The 18,613-nt window shown below is 42.2% G+C and overlaps 1 protein-coding gene across 1 annotated transcript; it reads right to left on the reverse strand.

Annotated features, from left to right (window-relative positions):
- Positions 1–459: 459 nt before the first annotated feature.
- RBM38 (RNA binding motif protein 38) lies at positions 460–17,828 on the reverse strand. The gene is made up of 5 exons (XM_056548392.1): positions 17,239–17,828; positions 15,709–15,956; positions 12,522–12,645; positions 10,198–10,252; positions 460–1,639 (listed from the first exon to the last, which is right to left on the reverse strand). Exons 1-5 carry the CDS (start codon positions 17,267–17,269, stop codon positions 1,339–1,341), a joined length of 759 nt encoding a protein of 252 aa, XP_056404367.1. The 5' UTR covers positions 17,270–17,828; the 3' UTR covers positions 460–1,338.
- Positions 17,829–18,613: the final 785 nt, after the last annotated feature.

Below are 18,613 nucleotides of genomic sequence, written 5' to 3' on the forward strand. Positions count from 1 at the left end.
GTTCCTGAGTTTTGTCCTAATGGCCCGGTTTAAACTTTTTGAAAATCATCTGAAGGTTTTTCAATTTTGTAGAGTTAAAAATATTTCTTTTCTTTTCCTTCTACTAAATATTCTCACATTTAAAGGGTGCGGAGGCCAAAGATCTTTAGAGAAACCCTTTACCTCCCCCCACCCCCTACATGCCTCATATTATCCCCATAGTTCAATTAAAGGAAGGTAACACACCAAGTCATCACTTGAATTTGATCTATGGGGAACCTTTGTCGAAACCAAAAGGAAACTTTGGCAATAATATCAACTTTTTGTTGACTTTTTTTGACAAAATGTCACAGCTCCTTATGGGAAGAAAAAATGAATTAAAAGTCCAGTAAGAGTTAAGAAAGGAAAAAGAAAGATTTGTCTCTTCACCCTCTGCAGCAGTCAATGGATGCAGCTTGCCCTGTGCACGTATAAAATATATATTATATAGTTTTGTTTTTTTTGCTTTTATAAGCCATCTTCGTAAAATCACTTTTGGTGTTGCGATTTCTCCATCTCGTCTCTACATAAAATACTGCATTTTCCTCTGTTGCAGCACTACGAGACCTCAGCAGTTAAACAATGTACTCCTTTTTGTGTCTTTTTTCTTTTTTGTAATATATATATTGGAACAGTTATTATCAATAAAATATTACAGTGCCATGACTACGGAGGTCCCCGCTTTTACAACTCCCTCAATCGGAAGTTTAAGTCCATTCTCCGTCATTTGCATATTGAAATAGTCTGCAATAATCTAGAATTTTTTTTTTTTAAACAATAACTTAGCAAAAAAAAAAAAAATTAACAAGGTGGATAAATACTCCTGCCCCTTCATGTACTAATTCACAGCTAAGGTGAACATAAAAAAAATATATATAATACAATAAATATTGAAAAATAGTTATTTCTGTAAGGCATCGCTGAGCAGTTTAGTTCTTAGATCAACAATGAAAAGTTTTGCTTGTTTTTTAGTTTTTTTTTTGCTTTTTAAAAAAAAAAAAAGTACCATCAGGAGACTTTGCCCTGCCCATTTCTATTTCTTCCTTTTTTTAAATTTATTTTTTTAACTTGCAAAAAAAGGACAGAGGGAGCAACGTCAAATATTGGGTCCCCTCTTTCCATGTACGACTCCCAATTATTTTCTCAGGATGCCAAAAAAAAAATATTTAACAAAGAGCCTCCAACATTGTCTGTAACACAACTGAAATCTTAAGGGCATGGCGTAGGAGTCTTTTGCGATATGTACGTTAATACGTTTTTGTCTTCTAGCAGCCGCATCCTCTGGCGGTAATAGATGGGAAGCCTAGGAAGACCGTTCTCTCACTGCAGACGATCTGGCTGGAGCTGTGCTGGCTGGTACTGGATGTAGGCGGTGGGTGGAGCTCCAGTGGTGGTACTGGTGATAGGCTGCTGGACAGCGCTGGTGTAGCCATAGCCCATGTAGCCAGTGGCGGGTGAGGCTGCATAGGGATACTGTTCATAGGCAGCTGTGGTGTAATGGGTGTAGGCCTGGGTAGCAGCATTATAATCAATGTACGGAGATTGTAGAGACTGGATTGGCGTTGGAATGACCACACTTGGCTGGATAAGGGTGTGTGGGTATATATATTGCGGCGTCAGTCTGTAAAAAAAAATAAAAAATTATAATAATAAATACAGGATTATAATAAAAAAAAAAATTAAAAATTAGTAGAACAAAACAAGAAAAACTTGACTGACCATTTTGGTGTTCTACCCACAGTGGTTTTTGCTATATTATGTTTATTTTAAATATGTGTGAATTATTGCACACCACAGACAAAATGTTTTTTTTATTTTTCCATTTTCATTGCCTAGCATGCTTCAGGTACAGAGTTTTTATTAAGAAATGGGCGGGACGGTGTCTGGTGGGATGGTCTGTGTGGAGTTAAAAATTGCATCCTATACAGAAGATTTCTCATGAATAGTCCTAAAAAAATTATTTAAAGGCACTGCAGAAGGGAAAGTAGACCAAAGAGTTTAATAATACAAAAGAAAAAAAATTAAATTAAGTCATCACAAAAAGTGATTATCATACGAGAAGGCCCAGACAAGAGCTGTGTTTGTACCGCACAATCTGCATAATAAGCTTATATGGAAATAACCTACAGCCAGCTTGTTTGGGGCCCAGCCCAAGCTGGAGGATGTTTGTGTGACAAGAGGGGCCCTTATCTCATGTTCTGCGATGAAAAACAGCAGGAGATAAGTGCAAGACGGAATAAAACACTCACAAGATGCAGCTTAGGACACAAAGAAGAAAACCGGCGGGGACCGAAACAACAACAAGATATTTCAGTATCCAACATGGTATGAGCAGAAGGGACACCACAGGGGCCAACACTGAGCCCTCCGTGGTCCTGTATGCCAGTCCCTGCGGGAACTACAAAACAGAATTTTAAGTGAAGAGCAGAATAAAATAAATAAATAAAAAAAATCAAAATCAAACAAGGGACTGGGAACCCGAAGGTTAGCGGTACTTTATGTGTATCACTGCTATTGCTTAATTTAACTCCATGCATGCCAGCATAGCGAGCAGCTGACTTTATAGGCTGTATTGAGGTAGCGGTGCCGACCAGCTTGTTTCTCACACCGGTTGTATAACTACTATAATACTGCCCCATATGTACAAGAATAGAACTACTATAATACTGCCTCCTATATATGACAATATAACTATTATACTGCCCCATGTACAAGAATAGAACTACTATAATACTGCTGCCTATGTATAAGAATATAACTACTGCTACCACCGTTATTTAAATTAATATAACTACTATACTACTGCTACCTACGTACAAGAATATAACTACTATACTACTGCTGCCTATGTACAAGAATATAACTACTATAATACTGTGCCTATGTACAAGAATATAACTACTATAATACTGTCCCCTATGTACAAGAATATAACTACTATAATACTGCTGCCTATGTATAAGAATATAACTACTACTACCAGTTATTTAAATGAATATAACTACTATAATACTGCTACCTATGTACAAGAATATAACTACTATACTACTGCTGCCTATGTACAAGAATATAACTACTAGAATTCTGCCCCCTATGTACAAGAATATAACTACTATAATACTGTGCCTATGTACAAGAATATAACTACTATAATACTGCTCCCTATGTATAAGAATATAACTACTACTACCACAGTTATTTAAATGAATATAACTACTATAATACTGCTACCTATGTACAAGAATATAACTGCTATACTACTGCTGCCTATGTACAAGAATATAACCACTATAATACTGCCCCCTATGTACAAGAATATAACTACTATAATACTGTGCCTATGTACAAGAATATAACTACTATAATACTGCTCCCTATGTATAAGAATATAACTACTACTACCACAGTTATTTAAATGAATATAACTACTATAATACTGCTACCTATGTACAAGAATATAACTGCTATACTACTGCTGCCTATGTACAAGAATATAACCACTATACTACTGCTACCTATGTACAAGAATATAACTACTATACTACTGCTGCCTATGTACAAGAATATAACCACTATACTACTGCTACCTATGTACAAGAATATAACTACTATACTACTGCTGCCTATGTACAAGAATATAACTACTATAATACTGCCCCCTATGTACAAGAATATAACTGCTATACTACTGCTTCTATTTACAACAATATAACTACTACTACTGCCCTTTATGTACAAGAATATACTGTAACACTGCTCCCTGTGGACCTGGACTATAAGAGAAGGTTTGAATCCTTTTCTTTGGCAGAGACGCTAGAAGTAATAATTCTCCTCCCCAGTCTTCAAAGCTCAGGAGTCTCTTCCTCCTCTTGCACTGAGGGTCAGGACACAGAGCATTGCCCAAGATCTGGATCTGTCTATTTAAAGCCACAGTATTAATAAGACAACTTTTCCCAGGCAAGTAGGGAAAACAAGTGGAAGAGAAAAAGAGGGATCTGGAGCTGCTGAGAGGGCGGGTAAGGATACAACATGGAATACAGCACAGCGTCAGGCTATGCCAGCAACATTGTACAGCGCCCCCCCCCCCCCTTCCAAATTTACATAATAGTGTCTCGAGACCCCCGCCCCCTCCATCATATACATACAGCTGGCAATAAGAGGAAGGAACGTGAGAGCACATTGAGAGATCTAGACACCAAGTGTACTGTGTAATTTCCTCCAACTTTCTACCTTGCCTTTCAATTTCTCATCATATTCAAGATCTCCGCTTGCTGTCAGCAAGTGGAAACATTCTTGTTTACATCTAAAGCCTGAAAAAACTGGTCCTGACCTTGGACAATTGTTTCCAGACTCTATAACAGCCATAACCTCTAGGTTCCTATACGTTTTAGCTTTACTGATACATTGTAACAAAGTATCAGAAATATTTTCTTCAACTTTACAGAGATGGTCTACACCAGTGGTTGCCAAAACTATGGACCTCCAGCTGTTGAAAAACTACAACTTCCAGCATGCCCGGACAGCCAACGGCTGTCCGGGCATGCTAGGAGTTGTAGTTTTGCAACAGCTGGAGGTTCACTGGAGTTACTGGTGTAGATTATGGGTATACTGTTATAAGAAACCCACCCTCAGCTTTGGATGCAAAGAAATGCTGCCAATCACTGACAGCAAGCGGAGATCTTTAAAACTGTAAGGACTGGAACTTTAAGACTGAAAAAGCTCCTGGTGGAGGGGAGCTCAGTGTCAATTGCTTCCGCAAATCCCCCTGATGATGTTATCAGTAGATGGCGGTTCTATTTACCTCCAGATTTCATGTGCACCAGTACAACTTCCACCGCCAAGTCCTCTCTATATAAGACTACAGTATGGCTGCCAACTTCCCCTTAACCCCTTGTGAGCATGGGGAGTCTTTAATGCCTCCTTCCCCCCAATTTCGTCACCTTCGCCCCATAGACTTGAGATGTCAGAGGAAGTTGGGGGAAGGGGCCTTCTGGTGCAAAACATCACACAGTAAAGGTGTCAAAGAGCGTTAAGCACAGCTGCTCGACACGGGGCCCCCAGATCACACAGACCCCTGCACCCTCATCTGCACATCACAGGGCTGTGCCATACAGGAAGCTGCCTCACTCTACACAATGCAGGGTGTGGAGCAGACAACTACCAACACAATGCAACAAGGGGTGAGGACATGTCCGCACACTACTACCCCCATCAGGAAGTGTCACTGAGCAGATGCATCCAAGATGTACCACATGAGATACTGAAATATATCTTATCTTTACAGGGACAGTGATGATTAAGTGTATCTAAACCTATCCTATGCGATACCGTCGGATAAGACACTGCAGCGCAACAGTATCTCACCTTATTAAGATTTGCTGTATCTAAGCCTACCATGTGTGATACTGTTTGCTGTGTGTAACTAAGCCAATAGATTGTAAAGCCATTATGTGTGATACACTTGCTCAGCAGACAGTATCAGACATGATTGGCTTAGATACACTTGCTCAATAGACAAATTCTAAGCTGATCGTTTGTGATACTGAGTTGCCGTAGCTAAGCCTAGCATGTGTGAGACTGTCTGCTGAGTTGCTGTATCCAATCCTATCGTGTGATACTGTCTGCTAGGTTGCTGTAGCTAAGCCTATCATGTGCGATTCCATGTGTTGAGTAGCTGTAGCAAAACCTACCGTGTGTAATGCAGCATCAGATAGATATAGTGTATCTCACTGGCAATATCCTACATTGACCCAATGTATCTAAGCTGATCATGTTTGCTGTGTGCAACTAAGCCAATAGTTTGTAAAGCCATCACGTGTGATACACTTGCTCAGTAGACAGTATCAGACATGACTGACTTAGGCTGCATTCACATCTCGTTTTTGCAATACGGTTCCCGTATCCGGTTTCAGTGTAAAAAACATATGGAACCGTATGTATAGACAAGTCATTGAAAACCGTATGTATAGACGTGTCATTGAAAACCGTATGCCAAACGCAGCGTCCGGTTATGTACATTTTGCAACATACAAAACCATAGTCTAAGGTTTTATGTATTATATCATTATATCATATTATATCATGGTTTTGCAGTTTGTACATGCGTAGTGCACGCCGAAAGTTCTTCCCACAAGAAGAACTTTATTTAAATTAAGGACAAACCGTGTCCGTTTTTTTTTTCTTTCAAAAAACGTATTAAACCGTATACAACCGGACATCAGTTTTCAAACCGTATGCGGCTTGAAACTATACGGTTCTACACGATTGCATACGGTTCGGTCCGGTTTTGAGACACTTTAACAAAAAACCTGATACGGGACCCGTATTGTAAAAACGAGATGTGAATGCAGCCTAAGGGTGCATTCCCACAGGGCGTATACGCAGCGTATTTGATGCTGCGCAAAATTTATGGCAGCAGTGGGAAATGCGCTGCGTATTCCTTGCTCACTATACACACAGGGCTTTCCGGCGGCAGCCCTATGTGTGTAGTGAGTTTTGGAGGCGGGGCCATGTGGCGGCATGTCTGCGACGCGTGGCTCCGCCTCCAAAACTCACTGCACACATAGGGCTGCCGCCGGAAAGCCCTGTGTGTATAGTGAGCAAGGGATACGCAGCGTATTTCCCGCTGCTGCCATAAATTTTGCGCAGCGTCAAATATGCTGCGTATACGCCCTGTGGGAATGCACCCTTAGACACACTTCCTGAGTAGCCAGAATCTAAGCTAATAGTTTATGATGCTGTCTGTTAAGATGCTGTAGCTAAGCCTATCATGTGTGATACAGTCTGACGAGTTGCTGTGGCTAAGCCTATCTTGTGTAAAGCAGCATCAGAATCTCACAGCACTACATACATAAATAATGCATCTCATCTGTGGTATCCAGCATTGACCCAGTGTATCTAAGCCTATCATGTGTCTTACTGCCGGCATAGCCACTGTATCTAATCCCATTAAATAATACTGTCTGTTGAGCTGCTATATCTTAGCCTGTCCCGTGTCATACTGTCTGCTAAGCATCTAAGCCCTTCAAGCGTGATACTGTCTTCAGAGCTGCTGGTATCTAAGCCAATCCTGTGATACTGCCTTTTGAGCCGCTGTATCCAAGTCAACATATCCAGTGAGATTTATCAAGAGCTGAGCAGAGGAAAAGTTGCCCATAGCAACCAGATTTTTATTTTTTTTATCTCAAAGGCCTATTTAAAAATGAAAGAAGCCATCTGATTGGTCGCTATGGTCAACATTTCTCTGCACAGTTTTCTCTCCAATTTATTCTGTTCCTTCCTCTCCTTTCTTGGTTGTCTCGTGTACACTGACCCTGGGGTGAAAGTAAATGAAAGAATCCGGTTATGATGCTCTTTATCCCTCTCGGGGGGGGATGGGACGGGTAGATTTGGATTGTGCTGTTCTGGGTTATTTAACAAGGAATATACGATTTGTTTAGAACAACAACGTCACTAAGTGAATCCCACACCGTTCATCACGTTCATTATGTGCAGGTCCTGGTCTTAAGAGGCCTCACTTAACCCTTCACCTCCCAATCACATGACATAGGCCGCCACATGTAAATCCCTTTCCTCGGGTGGTAGCAGTAAAACAGAGACCCGAAATCTTTACTGGAGGTCTATGGGAGACATTTGAGGCTTTGGGTACCAGCTCTGCTGTGCCGTCCTTATGTCTTTTCTACTTCCAGAAGCTGCAATTGCCCCGAACGGCTATCCCGCCTGGTCACATTATATCCATTTATTTCACAATGAATACAAATATACAGATTGTACATCTTGGAAAGCTGATCTATATCCTATAGACCAGTGGTCTCCAACCTGCGGACCTCCAGATGTTGCAAAACTACAACTCCCAGCATGCTCGGACAGCCGTTGGCTGTCCGGGCATGCTGGGAGTTGTAGTTTTGCAACATCTGGAGGTCTGCAAGTTGGAGACCACTGCTATAGATCACGTTTACAGCTTTCACAGATCCTTAAAATATAAAAATGTCCTAGTTATGCAGATGTGATAACGGAGGAGAGAGTATCATTGCATTCAGTGTTTAGAGTATTTATTGGTGATAACTTCGCTTGCTCAAGCTCCCGAAGGGCAAGTTAGCTTATTTATCAAGCAATATGGGGTGATCTATCATTATTGCATTAATTAGCAGATTTGCTATTTATGACACTAGAAAAGCTGGGTAGGCAACCCTTGTTGAAATCACCCAGCTTTCCAAAACTTCTCGAAGGCTAATATGTGTAGTTATGGAGGGGGCTTATAATCCTGAATGCGTTTTTAGATCTCTACTCAAATTTAATAGTCTAAGAAAGCTGGGTGATAAGTGATGCTGTAAATACAGGGTTGATAACCCAGATTTTCCAGACTACTGAAGAGAAAAGAAAATAATTGGGGTGCTTGGGAAAGCTAGGTAGTCGCCCCTTTGTGTATTTAAAGTGGTTGTCCAGGAATAGAAAACCAGAGCTAATTTCTTCCAAAAACCATGCCACCCCCGTCCTCAAGTTGTGTTTACTATTACAACTTGTCCATTTACTTCAATGGAATTGAGCTGCAATACCACAAACAAACAATCCGTTGACAGGGGTGGTGCTGTTTTTTAGAAGAAATTAGCTCTGATCTTCAATTCCAGGACAACCCCTTTAAAGAAGAACTCCCATGCCCGATCAGTACAGAAAATGTTATCCCCAATCCGCATGATAGGGGATACGTTTTAGATTGCAGGGGTCCGAGCACTATGTACAGAGCCCCGGCTCTCCCGCAGAGTGGAGTTCACGACCCCTGCCCCCTCCATATATCTCTATGGTAGAGCAGTTCGGCTATCTTCGGCTCTCCCGTAGACATATACGGAGGGGGCATAGTGGGGGTTGTGATGCACTACTCTGTGGAAGAGCCGGTGCTCCGTACAGAAGATTGCAGGGAGGCCACAGCAATTGGACCCCCACCCCCCGTGATCTAAAACTTATACCCTGCAGATAGGGGATACGTTGTTCTGTACTGATTGGGCATGGGACTTCTCCTTTAACAGTCGTTCTCTCCCAGCTTTCCAAGAGTGGCTATCCTATAAAGTTTTGCATTGATATGGGGGTGCCATTTACAACAGTTTGTCCTTTTAGAAGTATGATCAAGCTGGGTAGCAGCAATAATAGTGCCCCCCCAATGTTGTCACTTAGCTTTCACAGGAGCAGACAGAGGCAGTTCTAAGTCCATGTGACAAAAAGTTAATGAATATCTGGGGTCCTTCCATGACAAGATGCCCCCACAACACACACTCCACATTGGCGACCTCCAGCCCAGCCGTCTGCTCAGCATTGTGACATAAGTGTGTGCATTGTCCCCATTGTCAGGAGCAGCGCACCAGGCCCTCTAGAAATAATGCATACACCACAACAGCTGGGATCAGGCCCCCGGCGGGACAATTAACCCTACAGCAGCCAGATCTAGAAGGTAAACAAATGCTTGCAAGGCCGCAGCGCCCCACAAAGGGTTAGCCAAAGGCTTTGTCGTGGGCCCATTGTTTTCGGGGATCACTAGAGCCTTCTAGAACAGCTGCCGTGTCCAATTAGATGGGAGGTGGGGGAGGGGAAGCTATTGAAAAAGGCCACCAGACAATAGAGCCCTATGAGAGTCAGTGCCAGACCCCGCAGAACATCTGTCTGCTATCGCTTCTAACGTCTCATTGCCAGAGACGTCCTGCGGGGAGGGAGCAGTGCAGCTAAAAATAAAGTCTAAAAAATATTAAGAAACCTGGGGTCTGGGGAGCATATAGATAGCTTTGCAGGCTGGACAGCATTATAGGAATTATATTGCGTTGGTCTGGATTCCAACAGAGCAGATAGGGCTAAATTACCCAGCTTTCCAGACACCCTGAATACTGTATGATCCCATATTATTATGCAAAGTTTTTATTTATTTATTTATTTTAATAAAAGCAGGAAAGGGAGAGCTCTGCCAGTGTTTTCTGTAATTCTGACATTCTATTCATGAATCAGAATGCTTAGGATGAACAGATTTGCTGCAATGTAACCTGCTCAGAAAGAGGCACACGGAGTGAACCCTAAATAGGTTTTTAATGTAACATTGACTACACCGGCCCAGAAGTTATTGAATATTAATGCTTCATAATACAAACAGGTTATACACAAGGATCAGAGGGTACAACTATAGAGGTCTGGAGAACTTACCCGATAGGTCTCTGGATGAAGGCTGGGTGTATCTGCTGAACTCCGATAGTTAAACCTGTGTAAAGTGACAAAGTGTCAGCAAATTCTATTATACGGGAAATGTAGCATTGACCTCACATCTGTGCATCCTCTACTGTCCCAGTGTTTCAACCAGGGTGCCTCCAGATGTTGCAAACATAGTTTGAAATACACTGCACTATATTAATCACTTAACCCCTGGACTGGAACCCCAGTGCTTTCATTGTAGTTTTTGTTATCAACCAAGCTGTGCAATGAATGATGGAAGTCCCAAAAATCACCCAAAAGCCTCCCCCCGAATGATCCCTACTTTGTCACATTAAGGCAGTGATGTCCAACCTGTAGTGAAACTACAACTTCCATTATGCCAGGAAAGCCATCATCTGTCTGGGCATGCTGGGAGTTATAGTTTACCCACAGGTTAAGGAATAAACAATATAGAAATGTTACACTGTTTTCAATGGGAATTTGCATTGTAGTTTGTACAGCACAGATTTACTAACACTTTTGTCGACCACCATCACTTTTTGATGTAGAATCCAAAATGAAAATATACGCAAAAAATCCAATAGGCACACCTCTGAACTTTTCTGCAGAGCTGTCATCTAAACACTCCCTTAAAAAAAGGGGTACTCCAGTGGAAATCCCCCCTCCCCCCCTTTGCTGGTGCCAGAAAGTTAAAACAGATTTGTAAATTACTTTTCTTTATTTAAAAGTCTTAATCCTTACAGTACTTAGCTGCTGTACACAACAGAGGTAGTGCTTATCTTTTTGAATTTATTTTCTGTCTGACCACAGTGCTCTCTGCTGACACCTCTGTCCATGTCCGGAAGTGTCCAGAGCAGGAGAGGTTTGTTTTGGGGATTTGCAGAGGTGACAGCAGAGAGCACTGTGGTCAGACAGAATAGAAATTCAAAAAGAAAAGAACTTCCTCTGTCGTATACAGCAGCTGATAAGTACTGGAAGGATTAACATTTTTAAATAGAAGTAATTTAAAAATCTGTTTAACTTTATGGCACCAGTTTTTTTTTTTGGCGGACCAGCATACTCCTTTAAAGATACTCCTCTTAAAGCCTGAGGGTTACCGGACCTTAAACAGGGCAGCGTCCTTAGCTCTGGTTTCTATCACTCGCCAGTTTACGGTCTAACTGAAATAACCCCTGCGAATCAATCTGGATCGCACGGTTTCCATAGTGACAGACAATTCTAGGAAACACAGCAACATGGCCGACAATTGAGAAGAAGGTCTGAGTCTTCCAACATGACTTTTTTTACCCCTATAAGCAGCACCACACCTGTCCACAGGTTGTGTGTGGTATTGCAGTTCAACCCTTTTCACTTCAATGGAGGAAAGCCGTAATAACAGACAACCTATAGAAAGGGCTGGTGCTGTTTCTAAAAGGAAGCAGCAATGTTTATCTAAGTCATTAAATAGATATTTTGGGAAAGCTGAGTGATCACCAAAATGGCAATTACAGCCTCAAATGTACTGTCACCAAGCTTTCCCAGACCCCAAAATGACAGATGTACTTATTGACGGAGCACACGCTTATATTATATAGTGTAAATTGTCAGGTTTTCCCTTTCAGTATTCTTAAAAGTTGAGTGACCACAAATATGCCTGCCATTACAGCATCAATGTGTGTTATTATGACTTTTTTAATTCATCTGTTTATACGAAAATTGTTTAGAATCATCTATATCTAGATGCATCTATTGACAAATCATATCCAACACATGCACTTTTTGACCGATCAGATTTTATTTTTTGGTGGTTGAAAAAAAAAAAATAATAATAATATATATTATGTTTGGTCACGATTGTTTGTCCTAATTCAAAAATGGATTTAAGTTATCAGATTTTTATTTCTTTCTTTAATTTATTTTTAACATTACTGTCTATGTAAACTGTATTGAAAGGCATCACTGTACGTTCTGATCCCTTTAATTGTACTCCACATTTTATTTCTAAACATGCACAGTAGCTTAGGAGTAGTATAGACTAGTGGTCACCAAACTGTGGACCTTCAGCTGTTGGAAAACTTTATTTCTCAGCTGTTGGCTGTCCAGGCATGCAGGAAGTTGTAGTTTTGCAACATCTGCCTCAGTTTTGGAGACCAATGTTCTTGAAATGATCGAGAAACAAAAATAGGTACAAATTTACTAAAAATAAATAAAAAAATAAAACAAAGTGTGAAATCATACTACAATACGTCTACCATCTGTTTGGACAATATTTTTGACAGATGCAAAAATGGTGATGTGAATGCAGCCTAAGCTTTCCCAGTTGAGAAGGAGAACCTTACCAGTTTGGAGGTTCCTTGGCTTGGCTCCGATATAAGCGAGGTTCACATTTGCTTTACGGCCATCGATAATAGGGTTGGGGTCCTTGCAGGCCCGATCAGCAGCTGCTCTGTCCGCCATTGTGACCTGCAATTAAAGACATGAACATTTAGAGACTGACAACTATTGCGACCAGGCCAGATTGTGCCATAGCCTTTTGCTGGAAGACCACTAGCCACAGCAACTATTTCTATCTGTACAATATAAATCCTGTCTATACAAATAGTGGTTTCCCCCCAACTTTATTTGTATGGATTACAAAGTAACAAGAGAATTTCCTGACCTAAAGTTCTGTGCAGTGACTGAATATGCTTGTGTGACCATTACACGCAATAAACTGGCATTTCTTGTTTTTTCGTAACCCACTTTACAGCACTGCTGCGCACCTGTAGCTCCAAACCCAGGTTCACATGGTGCAGAGCTGGCAGACATGGTTATTGCACATCAACTATTTCTGTCTGTTTAACATAAATCTGCTAATCCAGCACCATTGTGCTGACTTATCAGACCCCCCCCCCAACCATCTAATATCCGTCCATTCATAGTCCATTCACGCCCTTGCTATGAAGTAAACAGGTTGCATCCAGGCCGCGATCACAATGCCATTTGAGAACAGGATGTGCCCCCAAGTTTGGCAATCATTACCATTATCCCAGTGCCCAGAAAGTCCTTTTATTCCTCAGCCCAGAATATAAAGGGTGATCTAAGGGGCACCGGTGCCAGCTTGGCATCCAGTCAGCTACAAGAGTTCATGGCATCACGTGGCCCCGGTGAAGACTCATGTTTTCTGTTATTAGGAGCATTGTCAGCCGGCAGAATATTAAGTGACACTGAGCAGACAGCAGAGTCGGGGCCCCAGCAGCCTCAGACATCTGCATGGAAGGGGGAACTACAAGTGTTAACAGGCTCCAGCAGCATCTATCTAAAGCAATATCTGTTCATGGGAGAGTTGGGTTTCACCACTGACAATGACAGTGGTTACCTCCCAACTTTCCCAGGCTCCCGAATTGCAAATCTACCCGGTAATCCGGTAAGACAACCCCCCCCCCCCCCAACTATTTTATAATGCAAAAAGGTTTAACAGGGAACGCTGAGTGTCAACACGTATAAGAGCTATGATGGTAGCCAGCAATTTAACAAGGCTTAACAGCGTCTCAAAGGCCAACCAGAAACAGAAAGGAAACCTACAAGACGAAGTATGTGAAGAAGAACATTATTGGATGGGATGGGGAGGGGGATATTTTCCTACACACAGCAGATTTCCTGTCACTTAATCCAAATGAATTACATTGTTGTCAAGGCTCCCTAGCCGGAAACAAACAGACTTCTATACCTATAGAAAATTCCTTTAATCTGGAAATTCTGATGGATTGGCACTGCTAAATCTGGAAAGTCACAGAATCATAGGGAAGTAGCAGAGCATATCTAACTTTTTACTAGTAGGGTCCAATAATACAGTATCTGATAATCTGGCACCTGCTCTACTTGGCCATCACTTCTGAAGGATCTGAACCAGCATTCCCCCAACCTCCAGCTGTTCCAAAACTACAACTCCCATCAACCGTAGTCTGTCAAGTCATAGTGGGAACTGTAGTTTTGCAACAGCTGGCGAGCCACAGGTTGGAGTAACATAGACCTGAATCTATTGTGGCCAAAATCCCAGAGTCTACAGACTACCATTTTTTTTCTTCTTCTCATTATGCCCGTATTGCCTGCAGTAATTGTCCTGTAGTGATCGCTTGCAACATACCATCATTATTTCATTCATTAATATATAACCTTGGCCACTAGGGGCACCCTTGGTTCTGTCAACCAACCACCGCAAATGGAAGCCCCAAAACAGGAAGGAAAGTGAAGTCTGGGATTCAAAAAGTTACACTAGAAATCTTCCCATGCTGAGGAGCTGGGACTGCCAGAAATGTCAGCTTCTTTGGCTTTATTTGCCGCACTTTTGCTAAAATTTGACAAAACACAGTGGATTTGGATGGAGGTAGACACAGAACGCAAAAACTGCAGCCTAACCGACATCTGAACAAACATTTTCTGCCAAACACAAGACCACATTGGCGCAGCCGAGAATTTTGAATATGTGCGCAACTGCCAATAGCAACCTATCCAACCCCAGCTTGTAGTCCGTAAGCTGCACCTGACAATAAGCGGTTGTAGCATTTTCTACAAGTTTATGTAATAAATAATTAACATAAAAACAACAACAACCACAATGAAAACCCTAAACCTCTAGTTCCGTAAACCTCTGCCTCTAACTGCACCAACCGGCCTCGCAAGGCAGTAAAGCTGGAATGGTCTTGTAGCCCTGAAGTGTTATCATAGGGTCACTTATACGTTGGAACTGTCCATAGGTGATTAAATTGTCTTGACTGGCAACATAGAAAAGTTACAATGTAACCACATAGTAAATGACCCAGGTGAGTAACAACACAACAGAGGTCAACATTGCACAACCCGAGATCCCCAGCAAAATCCTTCAAGGCTCCGCAAATGTTATCAGTCTAAACATGTTTCCTTATGAAACTACCTGTTGTGTCGACCAGCAACAAAACCCATGTTTTTACCACAGTGACAAAAATAAGCAAAAACCAGGATGGCTGAAAATGACAGAAGGGGGGTGGGGAGGGGGTACTGACCTTGGGCTAAAGTTATAAAAAAAATAAAAAAAAAAATCCAGAATGGGGCCCCGGCTGTAAACAAGGGCAGACAATAGCCGGTTACTGCTTTGTACACAGACCGTGTCATGCACTAGATCAGTGTTCTTCAAACTGTGGCCCTCCAGATGTTGCAAAACTACAACTCCCAGCATGCCCGGACAGCCAACGGCTGTCCAGGCATGCTGGGAGTTGTAGTTTTGCAGCATCTGGAGGGCCACAGTTTGAAGACTGTTGCACTAGATACAATGCATACAAAATAAATAAATTATTTTATTTTTTTAAATCATAAAAATAAAACAAAAAAACCATGCCACAGATGAGGTGTCAGTGCCAGTTCTGCGCCACCTGCTGCACCTGTAAGCGCCGCTCGGCCTCCAAGCTCACGGCTACATCCCAAAAATTTCTAGACAACAATGAGACATCAAAAAAAAGGTAAAGAAAAAAGGAGAACGTGATGACGATGGTGCCTTCTCCAGATACTTACAAAGCCATAGCCCCTGGACTTGCTGGTCTGTCTGTCCGTGATCACCACCGCTTCATCAATATCCCCAAAAACCTCAAAGTATTTCCTGAGGGACGAGTCGGTGGTATGATATGGGAGCCCCCCAACAAAGATCTTTGTGAACGTGGTGTCCTTCTGCACCGTGTGCATCTTGGGTCGCTTTTCAGGAACACAAATCCAACATCCAAAATTATCCCGGGAGGCAGAATCTTCCCAGAGCTTCACCTTCACTGCATAGAAAATAGATATAAAAAATAATAATATATATTTTGAGTATTTAAAGGGCCGGCAGCAATTGTTGGCGAGGTAGCTCTATAGACTTTGTGCCAGACAGCAGGGGTGAAGCAGTAGACAGTGAATTCGTAGCCAGCGTCATGCACCGGCTGAGCAGCCCTGCTCCCTTGCTGATCTGTCTGCTATGATACCAGATCACACACTGCACAAGGTTTTGTACTCAGACATGGCCCCGCCCATCAACAACCCCCCCCCCCCCCTTCATCACCGAGGAAGAAAAAAAAAAAAAAAAGGGAGACGAAAGACCAGTTGCATCATGGGTGTTGTAGTTTTGTTTCTTCCTATAAAGCTACAGCAATAAAAATAAAAAAAATAAATAAATAAAAAACATGCAACAGAATTATATTCATACATTTTTATTTTAAAATAAATATTACGTGAGCAATAAAAAAATACATGATAATATCTAATATTAAAAATGTGAAATAATGAAACAACTTACCTAAGGGTCTCTTCATGCCTGGCGGACATGCTGCAGATAGGACTCCAATATTGAAGAAATAGAACAAATCTACAGCAAATCTGTATAAGCATACACTAGGGTGGCGTTTCCCAAACGTTGTGCCTCCAGCTGTTGCAAAATTACAACTCTCAGCAAGCCCGGACAGCCAAAGGCTGTATAAGCATACACTAGGGTGGTGTTTCCCAAACGTTGTGCCTCCAGCTGTTGCAAAATTATAACTCTCAGCAAGCCCGGACAGCCAAAGGCTGTATAAGCATACACTAGGGTGGTGTTTCCCAAACGTTGTGCCTCCAGCTGTTGCAAAATTATAACTCTCAGCAAGCCCGGACAGCCAAAGGCTTTATTGATATATAGTGGTTATGACAGGGTTTCCAAACCAGGGTGCCTCCAGCTGTTGCAAAACTTCCAGCATGCCTGGCCAGCCATTGGCTGTTCCAGCATGCTGGGAGTTGTAGTTTTGGAACAGCTGGAGGCACTCCAGAGTTTTTTTTTTTTAAATATGGAACATTTCATGAATTTGCGGGATTTTTTGGAGCAGGGTTCCCCAACCTGACTCTTCAACTGTTGCAAAACTACAGCTGAAAAAGGCAAAGGCTACCAAGCCACAATAGGGGGTTGCCGTTTTGCAGCAGCTGGAAAGCTGAGCCTCAGGCTGGGAAACACTGAAATAATGAACACAATATAATAAGAACAATATTATAACAAAAGAAAAATACATTAAACAATAATTTAATGCAGTCCCAATCAATGCTGACCTCTCTGTGGCTGCTGGGATATGTTGTACATCGTGTCCCAACTCCAACCTGTGCGGCGCACTCTCTACCAAACTTCTATTATGTGACTGAAAACTTCCAGGCTCCGCCCACTAAAATGTTCTAAGAAAAAAAGACGAAAAGGATTCTGGGAGTTGTAGTTTTCTCTTTCAATCAATACTGCAACAAACAAGGAGGAAGTGACTACGTTTCCCAGAAGGCTTAGGGGTTATCATAGAAGAGACATATCATAACCAGATTAGTAGCACAGAGTATTTCAGGAGGGTTTTGTGCAGCTCTTCTGGGAGTGAAAGGAGGTGACTTCTTTTCAGTAGCACAGTATTTCAGGAGAGGCTTGTCATTGGTGTTAAAGGTCACGGGATTAGAGTTATATAGTGGAAAAAGCCAGGTCCCCTGCAGCACAAAGTACTCAGAGAAAAACTAGTGCAGTGGCATAGTACAGTAGAAGGAGCAGGTCTTCACAGCAGCACAGAGTATTTCAAACAAACATCTTGTGAGAGGTCTCAGATTGGGAGTTACATAGTGGAGGGAGCAGCAAAGAGGCGGAGATTTATCCAAACCTGTCCAGAGGAAATGTGGCTGAGTTGCCCATAGCAACCAATCAGATCGCTTCTTTCATTTCTGGAAAATGAAAGAAGCGATCTGATTGGTTGCTATGTGCAACTCAGCAACTTTTCCTCTGGACAGGCTTAGATAAATCTTCCCCCCAAGTATTTCAGGAAAGTTTTAAACTGATTTTGTGGAAGGTCATAGGCTTAGGCAGCTGGGAATTATAGTTTTGTCACAGCTGGAGGCTCCCTGGTTGGGAAACACTTGCTTAAAGGGGTAGTCCGCCCCTAGACATCTTATCCCCTATCTTTGCTCCGTGCCAGATGACTGGAGATGTGGGGCAGAGGCTTGTGATGTTACAGTCACACCCCATTTGTGATATCACGGCCACGACCCCTCAATGGAAGTCTATGGGAGGGTTGCGTGACTGTGACGTCACAAGCCTTTGGCGCTGCACCTGATGCTCTAAACCAGTGATCTCCAACCTGCGGACCTCCAGATGTTGCAAAACTACAACTCCCAGCATGCCTGGACAGCCAACAGCTGTCCAGGCATGCTGGGAGTTGTAGTTTTGTAACATCTGGAGGTCCACAGGTTGAAGACCACTGCTCTAAACGAACGCCGGGTGCAGCAGGGAGATTGCGGGGGTCCCCAGCAGCGGGACCCCCGTGATCGGACATCTTATGCCCTATCCTTTGGATAAGGAATAAGATGTCTAGGGGTGGAGTAACCCTTTATCATAGTTGGAGAGTTACATTGTGGAAAGAACAATACTCTTCCAGTATATTTCAGGAGAGTTGTCTGACGA

The sequence above is a fragment of the Hyla sarda genome, chromosome 12, assembly GCF_029499605.1.
Source record: "Hyla sarda isolate aHylSar1 chromosome 12, aHylSar1.hap1, whole genome shotgun sequence".
In the NCBI taxonomy this organism is placed as follows: domain Eukaryota; kingdom Metazoa; phylum Chordata; class Amphibia; order Anura; family Hylidae; genus Hyla; species Hyla sarda.

Coding starts and splice junctions, on each gene's coding strand:
- RBM38 (XM_056548392.1), bottom strand. CDS start 17,269: ATGTACAACATATCCCAGCAGCCACAGAGAG. Junction 15,957..17,238: donor ATCCCAGCAGCCACAGAGAG/GTCAGCATTGAT, acceptor TTTTCTATGCAG/TGAAGGTGAAGCTCTGGGAA. Junction 1,640..10,197: donor TTCATCCAGAGACCTATCGG/GTAAGTTCTCCA, acceptor TTTTTTTTACAG/ACTGACGCCGCAATATATAT.